Raw genomic sequence first — 21,317 nt, 5'->3', positions numbered from 1 at the left:
CCGCCAAAATGTTCGAGCAGAGCGACCCGGCGCGCCGCACGGAGGGGGGAGAGGGGAAGTGCGGTTAGACAAATTTAGCTGCCGCAGAACAACGCAAGGGTCTTAAATGCGTTCAATCATCGGTTCCCTTTAGCCAGCTTCACTGCAATACAACGGTGCTATACAATGAAGCATACACAGTGTATTGCAGTGAGATCACTTAGTATGTAAAACAAAAAATACTGGATACGGAGTCCTCAGGAGAGCACCTGAGATTATAACTAAGCGTGCACCACATGATGTTCAGGGCACCTAAGGTGTAGCGGAGGGATCAAAGCTGGAAACAGCGCGGTACGTGGGTAGGGATCACCCAGGCCGGGGCGTGCGGAAGACGTCCGCATGCAAGATGTCCGCAGGCAGATTTTATACACTCACGGCACGCGGAGGCCGCAGAGAGCTGTGCGGGTTCCAGCTTTGATGTCCGCGTTGCCACTTTGGTGTCCTGGAGGGCGCGGTTAACGTATACCAAATAATGACACGTTGTACATCTGCAATGCGGTGAAGCCATTATGGAAGACGTATAAGTCTTCTGCCAACAGATGAATAATGACACGTGTTACTGCCATTTCATTTCTTTCTTTTTTTTTTTTTTTTGAAGAGAAGGTTTTCTTAGCTGACTTCACACGGCTTTGGTATATCTAGGTATCTTGTAACCCCTTCCAGAAAACAATGGCCCTTTCGCGCCACCAGAGCATCGTAGCGAGTCGCAAGAGGTACCAAAATTTAGGTCTTAACAAGACAAGAATTAGTCGCAGAGATAGGCAAAATTAACGGCACGGGCGTAATTAGCGCCAATTTAAAAATTAACCAGATTCTACTATACCCCTGTAAAGGGTGCACCGCCTTAGATATAGACATGTTGAGGCAAAGGCACCGAAAGGCCCACTTTTGCGAAATGGAACGAGTGCGCTTGAACTAAGCAGCGCTCGCGCGAGGTAATGGTATCTGGAAGGCGGCTTTGGCGTGCCCACAAGATAACAGAGAAGGTAAAATGAACTGTACGAATGTAATTAGCACCAATATGTTCGAAAATTAAACTCATCGCACCATGGAATGCACTCTCTGGGACCGCCCCACCTGGCCTCTTGGACAAAAAATAAAAAAAAATAAAGGGCCAGCCAAGTCTCAACGCTAAAAAAGACAAGGTCGTCGTAATTGTCCGTGAAATACAGTTCGAATACGATACGAAATTAGTGAATAATGAACATGAAAAAGAGAAAATAGAGAGATAAACGCGTAATCATCAAATCATTTGAACCACCATGTACGTCGATTATCTTCTTTAGCGTCGACAGTTTGTTGAATCTTTCTCTTTATTTTATTATTTTATTGTAACATATATATTTCGAGGTTATACGGGAGTTCGACATGTGCGTACAGAAAATTAAAGAAAAATGACAGTAACAACGTGTCGTTATTCATTGGTCTATCGCCGCTAAAGTGGCGCCGGCGGTCTATCTAACCGCCCTCCTTCGCCCTGCGCGCCGGGTCGCTCCACTCCACTTGGTAGGAGCCCTCCATAGCAGGCCTTGTGGTGAAGCATATTATATATATATATATATATATATATATATATATATATATATATATATATATATATATATATATATAACGAGAAGAAAGGGAACCGAGGGGCCCGATTTCTTATTAATCATATCATTAGAAGCCAACAAACATTAACACCAAGGACAACATAGGGAAAATTACTCGTACTTTACTAATTGAATTAAAGAAACGATAAATTAATGAAAATCAACATGGATGAAAAAACAACTGTCCGCAGGTGGGGAACGAACCCACGTCTTCGCATTACGCGTGCGATGCTCTCACCATTGAGCTACCGCGGAACCGTTCTCTCATTCACTTTCTTGGGTATTTATGCTTTACAACTAGAACTAACCCTGGGAGGGTATATATATAGGGTGTTTCAGCGAACACTTTCAAAAATTCTTAAAGGTTGCCTGTGGCAGATAGCACAATTCTCGTTCATGAGCTAGTCTACTCGAAGAGGCGGACATTATTAGCCCAAGAAATTGAAATGCATAATCGAATAATTAACATAAATTTACTAATTAAGTTTTTAACTAATTACCTGATGGCCCATATTACAATTTACAAATTGTGCCCGTGGAGTTCGCAAGGCGGATCCACTTGGAACGAATTCTCGGGATCACACCAGTTTCGAGATATTAATTCCCGAGCTTTGCGGAGAAATGCATTGACATTCCAGTTTCTTAATAAAACGTCGCTTTATGCATTGATGCACAAAGTTAACTGGAACGCCAATGCATTTCTCCGCAAAGTTTGGGAATTAATATCTCGAAACTGGTGTCATCCCGAGAATTATTTCCAAGTGGATCCGCTTTGCGAACTCCACGGCTACAATTTCTAAATTGCAATATAGACGATCAGGTAATTAATTAAAAACTTAATTGGTGATTTTTTGTTGATTAGTCGATTATGCATATCAATTTTTTGTGCAAGTAATGTCCGCCTCTTCCAGTAGACTAGCTCATTAACTAGAATTGCGCTATCTGCCACAGGCAACCTTAAATAAATTTTGAAAGTGTTCGCTGAAACACCCTAGCATATATAAGAACATGTCCTGCAGAAGCCAGGGGGGGTGAATGATAAGGCGGGCCTCTGTTGCCAACAAAAACAGACACCTGAATGGGCGGAGCATACGAAAGCGGGCCCTTCTGGGACGGACTGTAAAGAATATTTCCTGCCGGTGATTTTAGATTCACTCTTTGCTCTTATATAGATTGATCTAAGCGGTTATTCAACAGCGCTTACATTTCCAAAACAACGCTCCGTCGTGTGAGGTGCTGTCAAATTAGCCATACGCAAATTACCAACTAGTGCAAGTTTGTAGACAACTTAGGGAAAGCAGCGAAACATTCACAGCGACGTTTCCAATTCTGCGGCTTCCAAAAAAGAAATCGTCTGCTACCACCGCAACCGCCGATTCAAACCTTTATTATGACAAGAGTGCGAACAACTTTCATCGTCTGCTACTGCTATCGTGCGGCAGTTGCGACATCCCCATGACGAGGTTTGCCGCTCCCTTCATATATGCTTACTCTTACCCTACGTAGGTGGCGCCGCCATAGACGACGGCCTTTTCGCGCTCATCCGGCAGGCATAGATTATATAGGAGGCTATGGTAGTGTCCTTCAGACAGTTTTCAAGCTCGACACCTACTGGCAAGGAGGAGGAGACTTTAATGAAGAGAAAGGAAGAGAGGTCGGCCTGGAGAGCGTGTCTCTAGCCTGCTACTCTGCACTGAAGTAAGGGATGGTGGCAAGAATTTAATCTGACGTGTAGACAACAGAAGCACAACGTACGCTAGAATCATTTACATGACTGTAGCACACACAATGATTTAATGAAGCGCGGGCATTTCTTATCAATCAAAAATACTGTTCATTATTCTGCTTTTACAAAGGTTGCAAGCTTGGCTTGAATAATTGCTACAAAAATATGCCATCAGATTAAGAAAACTCAAAATAAACTTTTGACACTGCATTCCAGCTCGCTTCGCAAATAAACAACGAATATAATATTTGCACGAATATAACGCGTTCTTTTTAATTCAGGATTAACAGCCTGAAAAAAAATTAAAATACATCGCGCTATATACGGCACCATGCTCCAAGTACAACCAGAGGTTATACTTCATTGTGTTGTCCTCTTGTCATTTGCTAAGCACGAGGTCACGGGATCGAATCCCGGCCACGGCGGCCGCATTTCAATGGGGGCGAAATGCGAAAACACCCGTGTACATAGATGTAGGTGCACGTTAAAGAACCCCAGGTGGTCCAAATTATTCCGGAGTCCGCCACTACGGCGTGCCTCATAATTAGATCGTGGTTTTGGCACGTAAAACCACATAATTTTTGTTTCCCTCTTGCCATTGGTGCATATATGCAACTTCTTGATATACACTTGATGAGCAATACTGTCTGTGCATGTACTCTGTCTTTCAAAGACAGGGCCAAAGCAGGGAAACCACATTGTGGAAGCAAAGCTCGACCAAGGCCTGCTTCAACACTCTGCCTTGTTCTTCGCTAATAATTTGATCAAGAGACCTCATCTCGCAGGTCCAAGGGGGTGCTTGTTGATTTGCTAAAGGGACACATATTCCACACATGCACGCACCTGCGTATGCGCTTCTTGTCGGCACGCGATTCCTGCTGCAGCCGCTGGTTGCTCTTCTCCAGCTCAGCCACATTCTGCTCCAGCTGCTCGTATATCTTGAGCCGCGATTCATTCACCTCCCGAAGGCTCGCCGCTTGTCGACTCAGGTGCTGCACGAAAACATGAGCGAACATGAACAGTGCGCAACCATGTCTATCAGGTCTGATCACACAGATACAGCGTTATCTTCAACAGGGTCCTCACTGGGCCGGTATTTTGTAGCGATGCGTTATGCTTTATTCTATACTAGTCTTATCATCCACCGTTCACGGCCGGCTGATCCCGCTGATAACGTGAGCGGACCGTCGCTCTGACCACTGACCAAGCGCGAAAAGCGCGAAAAGGCATTAGCATCGGAAAGGCATCGCTACAAAATACCGGCCCTGTTATGACAAGCACAGACCTGACGAGACATATGCAGACCGTGCACACGACAGCACAAAGGAAAGATGGCACAGCTGACGGTGACGCATCCGTCGTCCGCGTTGTCTCCTTTCGTTATATCGTGATCGCTCTTTCAATATGTCGTATCCTATAGTCAAGTTGCACGAAAATGGGGAGGTGATTCCCGGCGGACCCAACTGAGTGGCTACGTGTAGGCAGCGATCTACCACGCAATAATGAGTGAAGATTTAAGAAAGAAGCCAGTACAAAAACGATATGAAATTTCAAAAATGTAAAGGCCTTCCGACGGCACGAGACATGAAAAAACTCTTGTATTGCGAGAACATGAGCGAATTTTGAAATGCCTTCAGGCAGGACCATAGACCGTTCACAAGAAAACAAAGCAAAACAATACAAGCCATGCATTTCTTCCTTTGTACACAAATAATTCTAATGCGTTAGTGCATACAGCTATTTGTTGTGTTCTTACGCGCGTCCTCGCGTGACACATATAGTGTGTTGATAACTGCAACCATATAGTCTATTGTTCCAGGTATTTCAGGTTCCAGGTATTTCCATAGCTGGAAACAATTCAAAGAGCTTAAGGACAGTGCTCCCTGACGTTTCTCTGCATATCATGTACAATGCTGAGAAGCAAACTGTATATACAGCGTGTCCCAGCTATCACGCAGCATGTGCTCAGTGGCTATGGTGTTGGGCTGCTGAGCACGAGGTCGCGGGATCGAATCCCGGCCACGGCGGCCGCATTTCGATGGGGGCGAAATGCGAAAACACCCGTGTACTTAGATTTAGGTGCACGTTAAAGAACCCCAGGTGGTCCAAATTTCCGGAGTCCCCCACTACGGCGTGCCTCATAATCAGAACTGGTTTTGGCACGTAAAACCCCATAAAAAAAAATCACGCAGCATGATTTAAAAAAGAGGAACGGCGTCACGCGAAGCAAACCTAGTGCGCATTGTTTCCAGTACAGTGGAGTAGCCGCCAGTAATTTTTTCGTTACTGAGATTTAATTAGGTAACTGTAATTATTTATCTAACTCGAGAAGTACTGTCCTAATTATCAAAGTGTCAATGAGAAAGTTCTAGAGCACCATGACAAACTCCCGATACAGCTTTCTGATGCTCAATACGTGGTACATAAAAGTGTTTTTCCGACTGTGAAAGAAGCCCGCGAATACACGCAAAGTGCCTCGAGCGGCCAGTCGCGTGGTAATTCTGCGTGTATTCGCGGGCTTCTTTCACAGTCGGAAAAACACTTTTATGTACCACGTATTGAGCATCAGAAAGCTGTATCGGGAGTTTTTCATGTTGCTCTAGAACTTTCTCATTGACACTTTGATAATTAGGACAGTACTTCTCGAGTTAGATAATTAATTACAATTACTAATTAAATCTCAGTAACGAAAAAATTACTGGCGGCTACTCTACTGTACTGGAAAAAATACGCACTAGGTTTGCTTCGCGTAACGCTGTCCCTCTTTTTTTTTTTTTTTTTTAATCGTGCTCCATGAGAGCTGGGACACCCTGTATAACCGAAGTAAGAAAATATGATAACCAGAAGCACAGGATAATTTCATTTCAGAACCAATAAGCGTAGCTGAACGCAAATGCTACACGCTCGGTGGGCATATCTAAAACAAATTCATTGCGCCAATTGCCCCCCCCCCCCCCCTTAAAAAAAAAAAAAATCTCATGTCCCCCAGTAGTGACGCAAGTTAAGCTACAGCGTCTGATAGGCAGCTGGTGCAGTACTCTGACACCTGCATTAAACGCGTCAGTAAAAAAAGAGGCCTGTCATTTAAAAAGTCGGGAAGCTGGGAAGTGCCGGAAAGAAAGACGTAAAGGTGATGGCAAAAAACGTGCTTTCTTGCGTCATAGCAGAGGAACACTCCGGACAGCCCTAGTTTGATTGAACTAGCTCGACAGTGTGCAATGTTAGACCTGTTACACACCGACAGAAAATTAGTGGGAACCATAGGCAGAGAACTATTGCGTTATAAAAATATTTCGCCAGACAATAATGCGTCCATGACGCTAATATATAGACGGCAATGAAAGAATCTAACAGAAAAGTTTAACTTGAAGGAACGTTAGATAACTTTAGCGCAGACACAGCTTCATTCAGGTGCACTGAAACGCTGAAGTTGTGGTGCTAACACTCATAGGACACGAGAGTGCGCAACGGTACATAAAAGCGCCCAGCCTGACTTCTCTCTTTTTGCTCGAGATATCTCGCATAAGAAATAATCCATTGGTTCGACTCAAGTGCTGTACCCAATCCTATAGATATTAAAATCATTAGATACGAACATACAAGCAAGCAAGCAAACAAAGAAACCGAAAAGCAGCTGCTGGCACTTCGGACAGTTTAGCAGGTCAAATGCTCTCATAAAGTTTGAACTTTAGCTTGGCTGATCAACCTCCCCATAACCTTTGTCGGCGCAGTCTAGACTCAAGATACGGATTGACCACCCACCCACACACAGAGGGAGCAAAAGGAGGCGCAGCTGCTGAGCACGGGGTCCCCTCTGAGCATGGCGTCGAGGCATCGCTGAAGAAGCGAGTCCGACGCCCACATGGCGTCGCGCTCCTCCCGGGTGCCGCGGTGTATCCGCCGCACAAAACACGCGCCCGTCCGCTCTCGCGGTCTGCGCGCGAGTCGAGCCCCAGCACTACGTGGCCCAGCGCGCGGACGCCGGCACAGGCGGGACCAAACAGGCGCCACCGAGGCCTCCTCTTTCTGCACGAGCGAAATGACTCACCTTGCAGAGCGTTTTCGTTCTTTCCTCTGTTTTCCCCGCTCTCTTTGTCCGAGATGAAAAACGGCTGCGCGGTGCGCCGAGCTGCAGCAGCAGTTTCTCTCGCGCGAAACACATGCGTCGTCAAGCGGACGGCTCCACTCAGGCACGTCCGACAAACGTTGCGCGCAGAGAGACGCGCGGACAAAGTTGGGCGCGCTTATTCGCCGACAGCTGTTGCTGCGAGCTCCGCACGGCTCTGCGATTCTTCGAAGGCGAGACTCGTGAGTGGCCGAGACGCTGCGACTAAACTCGAAATACGTGTGGTTCACATTTAATGGCAATTAAAGGGCAGGCCTGCACCTTTTCAGTGAACAAGCGAGCGGTGAGCTTCGAGATTCGAGTAAAAGCCACTGCACACTTTCTGAGTGCAGCGCGTCGATGTTGACGTCGCTAAGCAGGGCAAGGATTGTTCGAAAGAAACCCTGCCAGAGTTGTCGGCTCGGACACAGTGTGTGAAAACTTCGTGGTTAAGAATACACAGCTAAAACCAAAGAAGCGGCCACGAACTCGACGCAGGCTCGCGCCTCCTCGAACGCGTACCTGTGTGCACCAGAATGGTCAATCAGGTGACGAACTATACATTTCGTGACTTTGTTCATGCATTCAATCATATGTAGACGCCTGTGGGTCAATGCCATGAAATTCCGAAAAACTCCAGAGCCGTACATGCAGCCTGCATGGCAGAAAAAAGAACCACTGAAGAGGTCTTCTCCTCACACGTCAATCTACTGCGGGGAAGCTAGCTTTGACGACAGACGAGCAACAAGCACGCAAACACACAAGGCAGTCTTCGAGCCACGTTACTTGCGAGATTGCGGATATCTCTAAAATGGTGCGATTCTGGAAATTCATTCCAAGTGAATACTCCGTGCTAACAAACCGGCAACAATTCATAAATTGCCATAAGTGCCATATGTAATTAATTAAGAAGTTAATTAGTTGAATATGTGTTTCGATTTCTCGTGCAAGTAATGTCCACCTCTCTGAAAAATTCACCTCAAAGACTAGAATTATGTTATTTGTAACAGATGATTTCTTAAAATTTCATAAAACTTAAAAATAATCATCCTGTAATTTGTCCCAAGATAGCATATCAACAGCCTATCCTCAGCAATTTCGTGCTGCGTAGGTACTCTCTGATTCAGAAGATCATGTCTGTATTGCCTGCGAAAACACTCATGAAACCACGAAATGTAAAGGTGACATGGTTACAGAATAAGAAGCTGAAGTGCCTACGCGTCTGCGGTACGTGCCAACGTAACAGCTGATCATCTTTTTAGGGTGACCGCCAGCTGCAGCATCCGGCCACTATAGTTACCTAGAAACAGGTGCTAATATATGGTCCTTCGTTTTCCCTTCATCTTTAGTTCACACACACACACACACACACACACAACACACACACACACACACACACACACACACACACACACACACACGGCAAACCACACACACACACACACACACACACACACACACACACACACCACACACACACACACACACACACACACGCGCGCGCGCGCAATCACACATCACAGACGGCGACCTGCGAACAAAACGAGTTCGCCGGCGCCCCGCCATCATTACATCGGCGCAACAGCTCCTCCTCCATAAGACAAATCCTTCGCCGCAAGAAAGTTGACGCAAGTCGGGCAGAAATCATCTTTGTGCGCCTGGCTGTTGAGTGCAAAGAGGTTATAAAAAGAAATTCTGAGGTGGCAGCGCTCGCCCCCTACTTCACCCTTGAAAACGTGCTGAACTACACGGGGAACAGTCGCAGTTCAACTGCTCTTGCTCTCTGTTAATATAAATTTTAGACTAATTGGAAACAACGGAATGTTGTTTTCGGGCTAAAATATTGCCACTGAGTAGTGACAACCTGATTTCCCATACAAGTTGCTAAAACCTTCAAGCTTCCCCCTAAAACCAGCGACAGAGACAGGGACACCGAGAACCATCTATACGGCAAAACTGGCCTTGTGAAAGTCGTTGGAAGTGAGAAGAAATCGCTTCCAGTTCTCCGCCAAATGCCAACGTTAATCGATTCCCCGGGCAAAATGGTGGCGGCCGGCTTCACCTTTGGGACATCATCTCCACTCCAGAAATATATTTTTTTAAACCTCCTTGGTTGAGTGACGCAGGCATATGGAGCCGCATGTTAATGTGCCGGGTTGGAGTCTCGCCTCCCAAGCCCCACACGGAATCTCCCTTAATTGACCGATACCGTCCTCGCTGTTCATTAACGCGACGCGCCCTTCAAGGGACCAACCCCAGTTCGCCGGGGTCATGTCTGAGGAGGGACAACCGGCGCGGTCAAACGCAAGCAGTGAACAGCCGAAGAGAGCTGATCATAGATACACTGCATTTGGCGAACGCAAGCTCACAGCGATGCGCCCCTAACGTCCGGCACGTGGGAGGCTGCTGCCATCCGGCCAGAGTTCCTCCTGCAAAGCTTCTTGCGCCGTGGCAGCACAGGGCGGCGAAAGTGCGACGCATCGTTTGTGGCTCGCTGTATGCCCCGTGAGCGGCGCAAAACTCGCTCGATTAGGGCTCCCTCTCCAGTTCTGCCCCCTTTCTTTGGGGCGCCGAAAACGGCCGGCAACGGCCGCAAGACGGCAACGGTGCCCATGAGACCTTTTCTCATACCGTCGGGGTAGTTCGAGAAGCAGCGGAACATCACCGAGGGGAAAAGCAATGACTTTTTCGTGCGCCCATCGTTCGAATCGGCGTCGGAAAGCGTGAATTCGCTCGCCGGCGACCTCCGGCGAGCAGCGGACCAAGTCCGGGATACCAATGGCAAGCGATAAGCCGGCCAAAGGCCCCGGGTGTCTGTCCGGTACCGTGTTTGCGTACGCTCAAATAGTATACAGTTATGCCTCGGGAAGAGTGTTGTTCCTCCGAGACGAGTATGCGTCTGCAGGCCCTGGGGACTCTGCATGCTGTCGAGAGCTGCAGTGTAAGCGGACGACGTCACAGAATCGCTTGCAGAATTGCCGGAAACAGCATACGTGGACGACGCTATGTGGGGTCTGTGGTGGGGTCAAGGTGCTTTTGTTTGCTTCAGGGCAAAGTTTAGTCCACTCGGTGCAAAATGATGGCATGTTCTTCGTGAGGAAAGCGGGAAAGAGAAAAAGAAAGAAGGGAGAAGAGAAAAAAATCACCGCCCAAGAGCTCCGTACAGATGGTTAACCAGCGAAGCTGAGACTTGCTGCCCTGGTGTTTATCACTGGGCTAATCCCGAGGGTTGATTAAAGTATTTCTCAATTATGAGGTTACACACACGATCGGCTGTGACGGAGAGAACGACGTCACTGACGGTATGCCCGCCGTCCGCCGTTGTCGCTTGCGTTCGATGTCTCGAGTTTGCTCGGCGACGCGGTTAGCAGCATCCGCCCGCCATTGCCGCTTACGATTCTTCGAAATTAAATTGCTTCAAAATTAAATCTGTCCGTCACGTAAGACAATGAATGGTTCATACCTCCTTAAGCAATGGCTCATACCCCCGTAAACGCGGCCTACCCATTACGACGACAGTGAAATTCTACGCTGGAATGATGAGCGGCAAGGCAGCCAGCTGTGGAAGAAGAGGATGACGACTAACGCGGAAGCAGTGGCACGAGCGCGTGCCGAGCACGTGCACGAGCGCAACACGAGAGGCGCCAACGAGCCAGCTGCGGAAGAAGACGACGACGCTCGAGCCAATGCTGATGATGATAGTTTTCTGTACACAGGCGACGGACAGACGATTTTTCGTTTCGCCTATCCATATAAAGCTTGGCTTTAATACGGTGCTATCGACATTTGTTTGGAAACAGCGCAGACACTGCAGCGCATACAGGCAGCGCAAGCGTATGACATGACACGGAAGCTGTTAGTTTGCTCTCGTACGAACGCTTGTGTGCACTTTTCTTCAAACGCTTGCTCCATCACGCTAGCTCAAAAAATCACTTCTCCGTCGGGACACACTTGCCGTATCCCTCTGTGGGTCTGTTCGACCCTTTCCCGTGACCTCTCTCGGGCGGAGAAAGTCTCTCGGCGGGAGAGGGTAAATTGAAACAAAGCGATGAGACGAGGACAAGAAAACCGCAACAGGACTCGTCCCATCGCGCTGCTTCAATATGGTACCTTCAAGATTAACAAACTCCCCCAATTCAAGTTGTTGCTATCCCGACACTCCCTTACTTGTCCCTTCACCCGAGTCTGGCGACCAGAAGGAGTGAGCAGCTGTCCAAAGTGTTCTGCACCAGCACTTCCCAGAAAACGAGGGCTACTCGAGAGAAATTTCGAAGTGTCGACCTGGACGCACTCATCAATGTGGCATTTATACTCATTGGCTTACGGAGAATAAGTTCCACAAGTCACTGCTCCAATGCTTGCGCGAGGAAGGCCTGCAAACTTTCATTTAGATATGAACATACTGCAGGGCAAGCTGTTGTAATCTTTTAAAAGAAATAAAAGAAAGAAGATAAAAATAAAGCCTGCGTGCTTCCGCCGATGTGCACGGATCTTGCGGTAATCTAGAACAAAAGCTCATGAGGACAACCTTCAATGCCCGCGGCAACAGCATCTCGTAGTGACCAGCGGTGTCACGTGTGAACCATCCTTTCATCCGCGTATTCACGATTTGCTAAATGTGACTATTACCAACAATTGCCGAACAACACGCGAGCCGAGGGCTAGGGCATTGTTGCTGAAGTTTCTGAGACCCCGGCATTGCTGCTATAAGAAAGAAAGAAAGACGAAGAAAAAAAAAAAAGCACTTCGCGGCACTATTGGTCTCCGCACTTTTGCTCACCGTTGTATGTATATACGCATTACGAACAGCGTCGAAACGACTTCAGCACACCCCTCGAAGCTTGCAGTATTGCTACCCCCAGTCCACACAAAAACGCGTCCATCGAAAAAGCCAGCCGAGACATTCGGGTCGCCAGAGTATGGATGAGCCGGCCATCCCCGTGAATACGTACAAGAGGGTCGGTCGCCGCCGCCAAGCCGCCGCCAACACGCGCTGGGTGCACGGTTCGACGCACCGGAATTCGGCCTGGGCGCCCCTTCCGCTCGGCCCCCCCTGACAAACACCGCACGCCCCAACTGGCCGACGCAGCGCCGAACACGCGGGATTAAAGGGCGGCCAGGGCTGACACGGGGCAAGCGGAGAAACCGCCAGGCATCGTGAATCCCGCCAAGTGGCGCAAGAAAAATACAAAACAGCACTCCAACCGTATACAGCGGGAAGCAGTGACTCTAGAAAGCTTTAGGTCCAGTAGTCCATAGACGCTATTGGTCAAGTGGTGCTAGTTGTAACAGAACAACGTTGTGTTCTCGTTATTGATCTATGTTGCGCTGAACGTAACGTGTCGTACACTACTTCACGAATGCGGCTTGTGGTGAAAGACATCCAGCCTCAACCACGCAGGGACATTGAGCGTCAACCAGCAAAGTGAACACACTCCTTAACTATGTGGTACTTAGTTTTCGGAGTGGCGGAATAATTTAATTTTTAACTTAACTGCACTCTTTCCAGGGGTGGATTCAAGGTCACCTCCACAAGGAACGGGTATCGCTGCAGGCTCAATACTGTCAGTCGGCATGTCTTGGCGGGGGGAGAGGCAATGTTCCTCATCTGGGTCTGCCAGTGACTCTTTCCTGATCTTAGCCTACGTACGTGAAAATAAGACATCACATGATCGCAGCAATCGAACCGATAGCCGAGCCTCAGAAGATGAGCGGCGACGTCTGCTGTTCGAACGGCAGGCATTAAACCCCTTCAGTCTCGAGACACACTCGCGCCCCTCGAGGTAAGCAAGCGATTCCGTGTGAATCGCCTCTCGATCACTGCACGCTGTTTGATCAGTCACATAGCGTGCACGGTTACCGAGGCCGACGGCGAAAGGGTGTAAAACGGACCTTGATCGCCAGCGTGCGAACAGATTCGCCGGTGCGCACCGGGCATGTCATATCGCTGCACCGAGTAAATAAGAACGGGACCGTAATCGTGTGAACACGACGCCACAGGAAAGAGAGAGGCGACTGATCGCCTTCAGCGGGAAAGAGAAATGCAGAGCTCTGCGAAGGCGCGGGCGCCTTTATGACATTCCGTTCACGTCCACGAAACGTGGTAGAAAGCACATTGCCGTCACAGCAGTCCGTCTTTCTACATAGCGTATTTTTGTAAGCATTTCATCCGGACCCCTCCCCCCACCTTCTTTTATTCATCCGTTCGAACTACGAGTGTCGAAATGTTTTTGAAAAGTTTGTGAAGCGCGGGAAGCCGGTCACGTATTAGAGGTAGACAGGGGATGGGAATTAACGCTTAGAAGTGAGTGAGTGTGAGTGTGTGTAGAGAGAGAGAGAGAGAGAGAGAGAGAGAGAAAGCGACTGCCGGTGGTCTGCTCCGGACCACCGTCAGTATATTTCGCTCCTTCAAGAGGCAGGACGTGTGTTTAGTGAGCTCCTAAACAACACTTTACAATGTGGTGAACGCAGTTTAAATCATGGATGCGGGACCTCGAATAGGCGTGACGTAATGCGAAACAATTTCTCTCGCATTTACCACTAAATCGCCACGAGGGTTTTTTTCGTCAACATTTGTCGTGTCGTCGTTCTGTCCCGAACACGACGCCCTATAACATCTGGCGCAGCGCTATGCAGGACAGCCGGGAACGTGCAAAACATACTGAGCTTGAATTTTATAAGGTGCTCTCGTAAAAGGTTGAGAATAAGACTGGCGACCAGTGTGCTGCTTCCTAAACGCCAATCGTCCAGCAGAATTGAAAGGTGACCGCCTGCTTTTCTTTTTTCCTTCACCTCGTTCATGCCTGACCAGCATACGACACGGTGACGGGCTGTAGTTGGGGATATTAAGGGAACATGTTTACCGTAGACGGAACGTGAATAAGTGCAACGGCAGCGGGGTGCTTCATTATCCAGAGCTGTTTAGGGGACACCAATCGATATACGAGGGCACGAATATCGCACACAAAACAGCGTGTTGTCGGAAGCACGTTTTATCGAGGGATATTAGGGAAACGTATGCGGTGTCGTGGATTTGTGAGTTCAGTGATATAAAGGGCCTTAACAGAAAGCATACTGCATCATGTCTTGCGAGGGGAACTTTCATCAAGCACTTGATTGAGCGTCGGGCCTGGAACGGCCCGGGCACTGCTCTTAGCGGCGTCACTTTTGTAACGACCCATGCGCCGATCTAGAACCACTGCCCTTTAAATGAACAGGCATATATCGGTTAATAACGGAGGCAGGCGCGAAGAACGAAACTTGAGGGCAGGCGTCAGGGACATTTCACGTCGGGAAGCTGTCGATCGAGCGCCTGTCTGACTGACCCCGGAAAGCTTCGTTATGTCGAAATAAGTATGCATTTCGCTACACCGATGCACGGCGCTGAACACTAAAGCGAAACTATCGCCCAAGGTCATCGTTCCAAAGCACTCCTGCGCTATGTACACACGAAGGTAGCTGAGAAGCTCGAACCCGCTCCGGCACTGCGAAATCGCATGCAAGTGGATATTTTAGGAAATAAAACGTATACATTACATCCAGCAGTACGAAAAGTTTGGAAAGTGGGGAATGTTTGTGTGGGTTTCTTCCGTCGGTAATGGCGCCACACATACCAATAAGAAAAAAAAAATGAAACGCAAAACGGAAATGTCATGGTGAACATAATTATATGCCATTGTGTTCGCCGTTTCTTTCTTTTTTTTTTCGTATCGTGTTTTAAAGCGAAGCTTTACTCGCCACTTCACGGGCGCTATCTTGCCGAGCAAACAACATTTTAGGCTACAGGCTGTGTACCACTGGGTGTGTTCTCGAATAGACAAACAGAACAAGATGCACGAATTGAATTTTCGTCATATCCGTTGGCCCAGTCCATTTTTCACCCTTTTGTGCAAACATTTCCGTCATCGGCGTTACGTACAGATCAGACAACGCATCGCTTAACACCGATTCCTAACCGCGTAAACGTGAAGCCCGCCGAAGCTGTGTTTCTTCGTCGTCTTCTTTTTATTTCGCCTGTGGTGCCGTTACCGTGTAAACATTACGGTACAACAAGCAAAGAAAAAGGAAAGAAAACAAGAAACCTAAACGAATGCTGTAGAGAAGTGCCGAAACTCCTGGACGGCGTGCGCTGCTTATCCAGCCTTCTACTCTCGCCAGAGCGGAGAATGAACCGAAAGACGAAGAGTATAACCCGGCTGCTCGATAGGCGACCGAGCCGTACTGAATCCGACCAGCTATACACGACATGCCGGCGCATGCAAAAGCTAATGTACAAAAACAACGAGCGGCGGCTAAACAGCGTGTGCTGTGTCCCGCAGTGCGTTAACGTTAGGTACACAAAGGCGAGTCGTGCGGCACGACCGCGGGCCGCAGAGAAAGCTCGCCGGTCATTCCCGCAGAGGTCACACACACGCTGCAAGCGGCCTACGAGTTGGGCGCGCGCGGTCTGCCGTGCTCGCAGGACACAGCCCTGACGGTCGGCGCACGCAGGACGGTGCACCAGAGTGTTTGCTACAGAATGGGCCGTGCCTCTTGCAAACAATGTCTTTACATGCAAATACTACCACAAGGAAGTGTGGCGGAGCGATCGCTGCATCCCCGCAGGAACCGCGAGTAAATGCGGACCTAACGATAGATCTTAAAGGGACACTAAAGAGAAATGTCAAATCAGGCGTGCTATTCTGGACAGTATCAAAGGCCGCCATGTTGATGTTTTGAGCCAAATTACTAACGGTTACTATACCTTTTTCTATAGGTGGAAAGTTACTAACGATACCGGTAGTTACTACCAAGTTAGTGAATGTTGTGACAAACAGTTACTAACCATAACGACCTTATTTCAAGAGTACGTATTTCTCGCTTTCAGTAACGCCACATCTCTTATAGCGATCGTCTTGTGTCCTTCTACCTCCATGTCTTGCCGTTGTTTTCGCGCTGATCAATAAATATGCATCCCTTCCAACTCGGTCATATTTCTACCTTACTGCTCCTAGAGGTCGTTTACGTGTCGCACGACCATATAACCGCATCTCAATAATCGCCTTTCCTTCGCAGGACCAGATAATCTGCGCGCACACGACGGAATTTTCTTAGAACACGCCTATCCGTCTCGTTTCATGCTTCGGTGAAGGCGCTCACTATTCGAGTTGCCATTTTGTCACCGTTTTGTTTCAAAGCATCAATCGCCAACCATTCGGAGTGTCACAGGCACATCGCTGACCTTCATTCACGTCGTAGCGTGCTGGCATTTTGGGAAACGATCCCACAACCTCGGAGCGGCACCGCACTTGTACTCGCTCGCGCTCGTACAGAAATAAACTGCCGCGAAAGACAGATGTGTCTCCAGCAAAGAGGCAGCATGCACTACAGAACCAGCTAGAAGCTCTAGGCAAATGCAAGACTATGGGGCAGTGGACAAACGCGGACGACAGCGGAGGAGAAACCTGTCCCGCCAAGACGTACACGTCGGACCAATGTCCTGCAGGACGCTCCGTTTTCCTCTATCCTGGAGACACCCAACCACACACACACACAGCGCCGGGGATAGGAATAGCCGCGACAAGGCGTGCGCAGTCTCGTATATACACGAGCCCGTACACGCTCGTGATGTATATGCATGCATGAATGACCGCACTGTCGGAGAGTCGCGCAGCACCGCCCCTGGGCAGAGGCCAATTATGCCAGGTCGAACCTCGCTCAGGGGATGGGGTGGTCAGCGGCCGGCAAGATCCGAGGCTTTCCATCAGGCAGCCACGCCGGCGTGTCTTGCGGCCAGCGAGAGCCCGAAGAAAAAAAAAAAAAAAAAAAAAAGAAGAAGGCGGAATGTGGCGCGCATTTGCAAATCGGGACACCAGACGACAATAAGCGGTGAAAAGACCAGTCGCGCCAGGCCCGCGGCCGGTATATCATGCAACGTTCGCTCCGCACGGCACACACGTTGTGCGGAGTGGAGCCTGGGAAAAACATGCTGCCGCATTTCGCACGACGCCGGACTGTAGTGGATGTTCCTTGGCAGGACTGACGCAGTCACAGCGAATACATCTGTCGCACACTCGGACACGCGGCAGAGGTGTGGGCGTTTCTCTAGCATACGTTCACATTACGATCCATTTTACAGTCACAACGGCACCCTCAATCAAGTGCATACTCCCGAACTTTGCGTCGAGCGCCCAGGGCTACTTGAGAACCTTCGGCGTAGCCGGCTTTTCATTGCTAGCGAGGGATCCGTACGGAACTCGAAAGCCATCTTATTTTCGCTGTGGTCGTGGACCTATTTTCACCCCTATATCAATGATATCACCCGACCAGATTGTACTCCAACGAACGCTAGACTACAACGTGTTATAACATTAGAGTCAGATGCGAAGTGCCACTGACTGCTCGACTTCGTGTACGAATAAAGTGACCGAGCAGCCGGATACGTGCGGGTACTCGAGCTCCATTCGTCGCCGCAACTTTTTGGGAGCCAGTATTCGCAGTGGCGCAGCCGTGACAGGAACTTGAATAGCCATCAACAAGGTTTTTGACCGGGCTATAGTTGGTAATGCGTACATTGTAAATAAAGTCACCAACGGGCGGACGACTGACAGAATATTTATTTATTTCCCACAATACCCACAGCGCTTTCAATAGGCATTGGGGGGAGGGGGGCGTTGGATAACATACAAGAAGAAAAAAAAAAAACCAATACGGGCAACATAGGATAAGAACACCACAACATGTTCATGTCTATACTATTACACCATGAAGCGACTGTACGAGCATATCATTTGAAGTTGTTTTCACAATATCACGTGGTAACGGATTCCGGTGTCGAGTTGTACTGGAGAAAAAGGACTTACTAAACACGTTAGTTTAGCATAAAGTTTCTTCCACTTTGAGTTCGTGATCAACTCTCATAGACCCGTAGTCGGGCATATATAAATAGATCATGCGATCGATACCTGCGAATACTTTTTGTATAAAGCACGTTCTTTAACTTGCTATAGCTAACCTGCATATCAAACGCTTGCAGGACGTCGGCGCAGCCTGGCATCATACGGTAAAGGTCCTTTTCAAGCCTTAGGCGAACGACAGAGCAAGCTATGGTGCAGGGATTAGCCTATCGTGAAATGCCCAAATGGCATTTACTTGACGGAACGCCGTTCTGCGAACCGTTCCGCCACACTTCCTCACCCTCCCATGACCGCAGAGCTATACGGCGAAAGCTCCTGCAGTAGTTGTCCTGCCCCGCCTGCCACTCGGGGTAAGCAACGAGGATGCTGTTACGGAGACAAAAATCTAGGATGGGATCACTGCCATCGAAGAGATCCCCAGAAACGTCGCGGACGCGCAGAGAGGAGTCGGCAGCCGCCGGTCGTCACGGTCCACGGATCATCGCTGAGTGACGCCGTGGAATCCGCGTCCGGGCCAAGTTGACGGTTGCCGGCGGTCTCACCGCCCTCACCATGTCATCTAATGACATGCCGGCACTCTCCTCGAAAGGATCGCGCCCCGGAGGAGGCTTCCGCGATGCAGAAGAAACGCAGCAAAACGCGCCGTCGTTAATCCTTTCGCGGATGCCACAGCGACAGCGTCCGGCACGCCCCGAAAGAGCGGAAGTGCCGCGTCAACCGGGGCTGCATGAGTGCGTGAACATCTGAGCAGAACGCTCGCTCGCAAATCGAGCCTGCGCATTCTAAAAGCATCCTCAACTCGAAGCACTTCCTTCACTTCATGGTGATGATTTATTGGCCTCCCCTTTGAAACGAGACGGTGACAAATAGCCACCTAGTCGACTTGAGTTACTCGTATAAGCTATACATGCTATTCAGTCTAGCATTTTTGTAACATCTCTAATTTTTTTTCTCGTCCTCAAAACTTGTCTATCTACCTTGTATCGCTACCTATGCTTGTAACGGATCCGGTCGGATCAATCTTTTTCCCACTTGTGTTCCTCCCCCCCCAATACTGCTTCCGTACACTTTAAATCCAAGCGCTCCTGGAAGGTGTAAATTACCTAAGGTTCTCACTTGGTGAATCCCTTCGCATTCCATTAGGATATGCTGAGTGGTCTCCGGATCTTTGCTGCAGCATACACATGCCTCATCTAGTTCCGAATATTTCCTCCGGTATGTTTTGATGTCTATCGGCAACCGGCTCGAGCCTCAAATAGCAAGGCACTGTACTTTGCGTTATCGTACACATTTTCCCTTCTATTTTCTTTCTTCTCATTATTGTAAATCTCCATGGTCCTTTTTCTTTCCGTTCTTTGCATCCAATTCACTGTCTCTATTTCTCTAACTTTCTCTCCGATGACTCCTGGTTGTCTATTTACACTTTCAATTACTCTGTACTTGGTTGGCGACTTTCTTGACCTCTTCTTCCATTCTGAATCCACGCTTTCAGGTTCAGGTACTTGTGCCCTTTACCCGCCCATTTATTTTCATTCATGTTCCTGAGTCTTTCTTCGAAAGAAATTTTGCTTTGCGCTTCCCTGACTTCAAAAGAGCCCAACCCATGTCACCCCGCACTAGCTGCCTCATTTGTGGTTTTACCATGGGCTCCAAAAGTCAATCGACCTACCGATCTTTGGTTAACTTGTAACCCCCCCCCCAAAAAAAAATTAAAACAATTAATTACGGGGTTTTACGTGCCCAAACCACCACCTGATTATGAGGCGCGACTTAGTGGGGGCCTCTGGATTTTTTTAACGTGCACCAACCCAGACAAGATATCAACCTTGACAAGATATCCGATTTTAAGCACAGAATGGCATTTGCGAACGTTAGCGCTGGCACTATTACTCCTTTCCAGATTCCACGCATCACCTCATACTTATTGTGGCCCCAAAGTGCTCTATGTTTCATTATTGCTGCATTCCGCTTCTCCTTCATTTTCGGATTATCTTGTATAGGGTGCTCGAGTACTTCCTTCGCTTATGTATACGCTGAGGTATTTATATTGCTTGACTATGGGTATGACCGAGTTGAGCACAGCGCCGCCCCTCGAGTGAAGAAGAAGCCATGCTTGTCAAGAATTGCTGTGGAGTGTCAATGAAGCGCAGTGACCACTTTCGTCGAGGGACGGCGCTACCGTCTGCTTTCTTGAGTCGAGGTGGAGGAACATTCTAGAATACGGGGACAAGTATACAGTACAAGAAGTGACTGGTATCGCCAGCGGACTTGCAGGTTATATAAATTCAAACGAAAGGCTCTTGCTGCGCGCAGGGCTCCGACTGTGTGAGATGGAAACCGTGAAAGGCGTTAAAAGACAGCACAAAGTAAAGTTCTCTAGTGCAATTGCACTCGTGGAACAGCAGCTACACGGTGACTTTTGCCGAGAGCGGAGGCTCGTAAAAGTCAGGAAAAGACGGAACGACTGGTGGCACCTTAAAGTTGCTACATTCCATCATCTCATCCTATCTCATCGGTCCACAAGATTGCCGCGGCCTCAATGATTGATTCAAAATGGCGTCATTACATAATTTGACAATGTCCCGAACAGCGCAACCGCTCGCTCTTCCCGTGACGTCACACATACGGTAACTTGGTAACTTTCTGGCAGAGTTGGTTTTAAGAATAAGGTTTACACCGGTATTGTAAATAAACAAAATTTCAACCTACATGTTCCCCCCCCCCCCCCCCATCCCCAAAAGCAAAAGAAAGGGGGGAAAAAAGAAGTAGTCATCTGAAATTGCCGCGGAATACGCGACATGTCAATAATGACAACTTTTTGGCATAGTGAAATTAGAAAATGGAAAGTTGGCCTTCATTTGCCTTCAGTAATGAGCACTATATGCTTACATCTACTGTCCATCACAAAACATGAGGTGTCCTGAAATACGCGCCGTTACTTCACTAGTATAACCCGACAG

The 21,317-nt window shown here is 48.5% G+C and overlaps 1 protein-coding gene across 1 annotated transcript in view; it reads right to left on the bottom strand.

Annotated features, from left to right (window-relative positions):
- Window positions 1-4,121: 4,121 nt before the first annotated feature.
- The window catches only part of LOC119453989 (cerebellar degeneration-related protein 2-like), a 57,465-nt gene continuing 40,269 nt past the window's right edge, over window positions 4,122-21,317 (bottom strand). Inside the window, exon 3 of the mRNA XM_037716009.2 lies at window positions 4,122-4,349. Within this exon, the coding sequence (XP_037571937.1) occupies window positions 4,122-4,349 (228 nt within the window). The remainder of the gene's footprint in view (window positions 4,350-21,317) is intronic.

Source organism: Dermacentor silvarum, chromosome 5, assembly GCF_013339745.2.
Source record: "Dermacentor silvarum isolate Dsil-2018 chromosome 5, BIME_Dsil_1.4, whole genome shotgun sequence".
Taxonomy (NCBI): domain Eukaryota; kingdom Metazoa; phylum Arthropoda; class Arachnida; order Ixodida; family Ixodidae; genus Dermacentor; species Dermacentor silvarum.
This window is presented reverse-complemented; position numbering and strand designations above follow the sequence as displayed.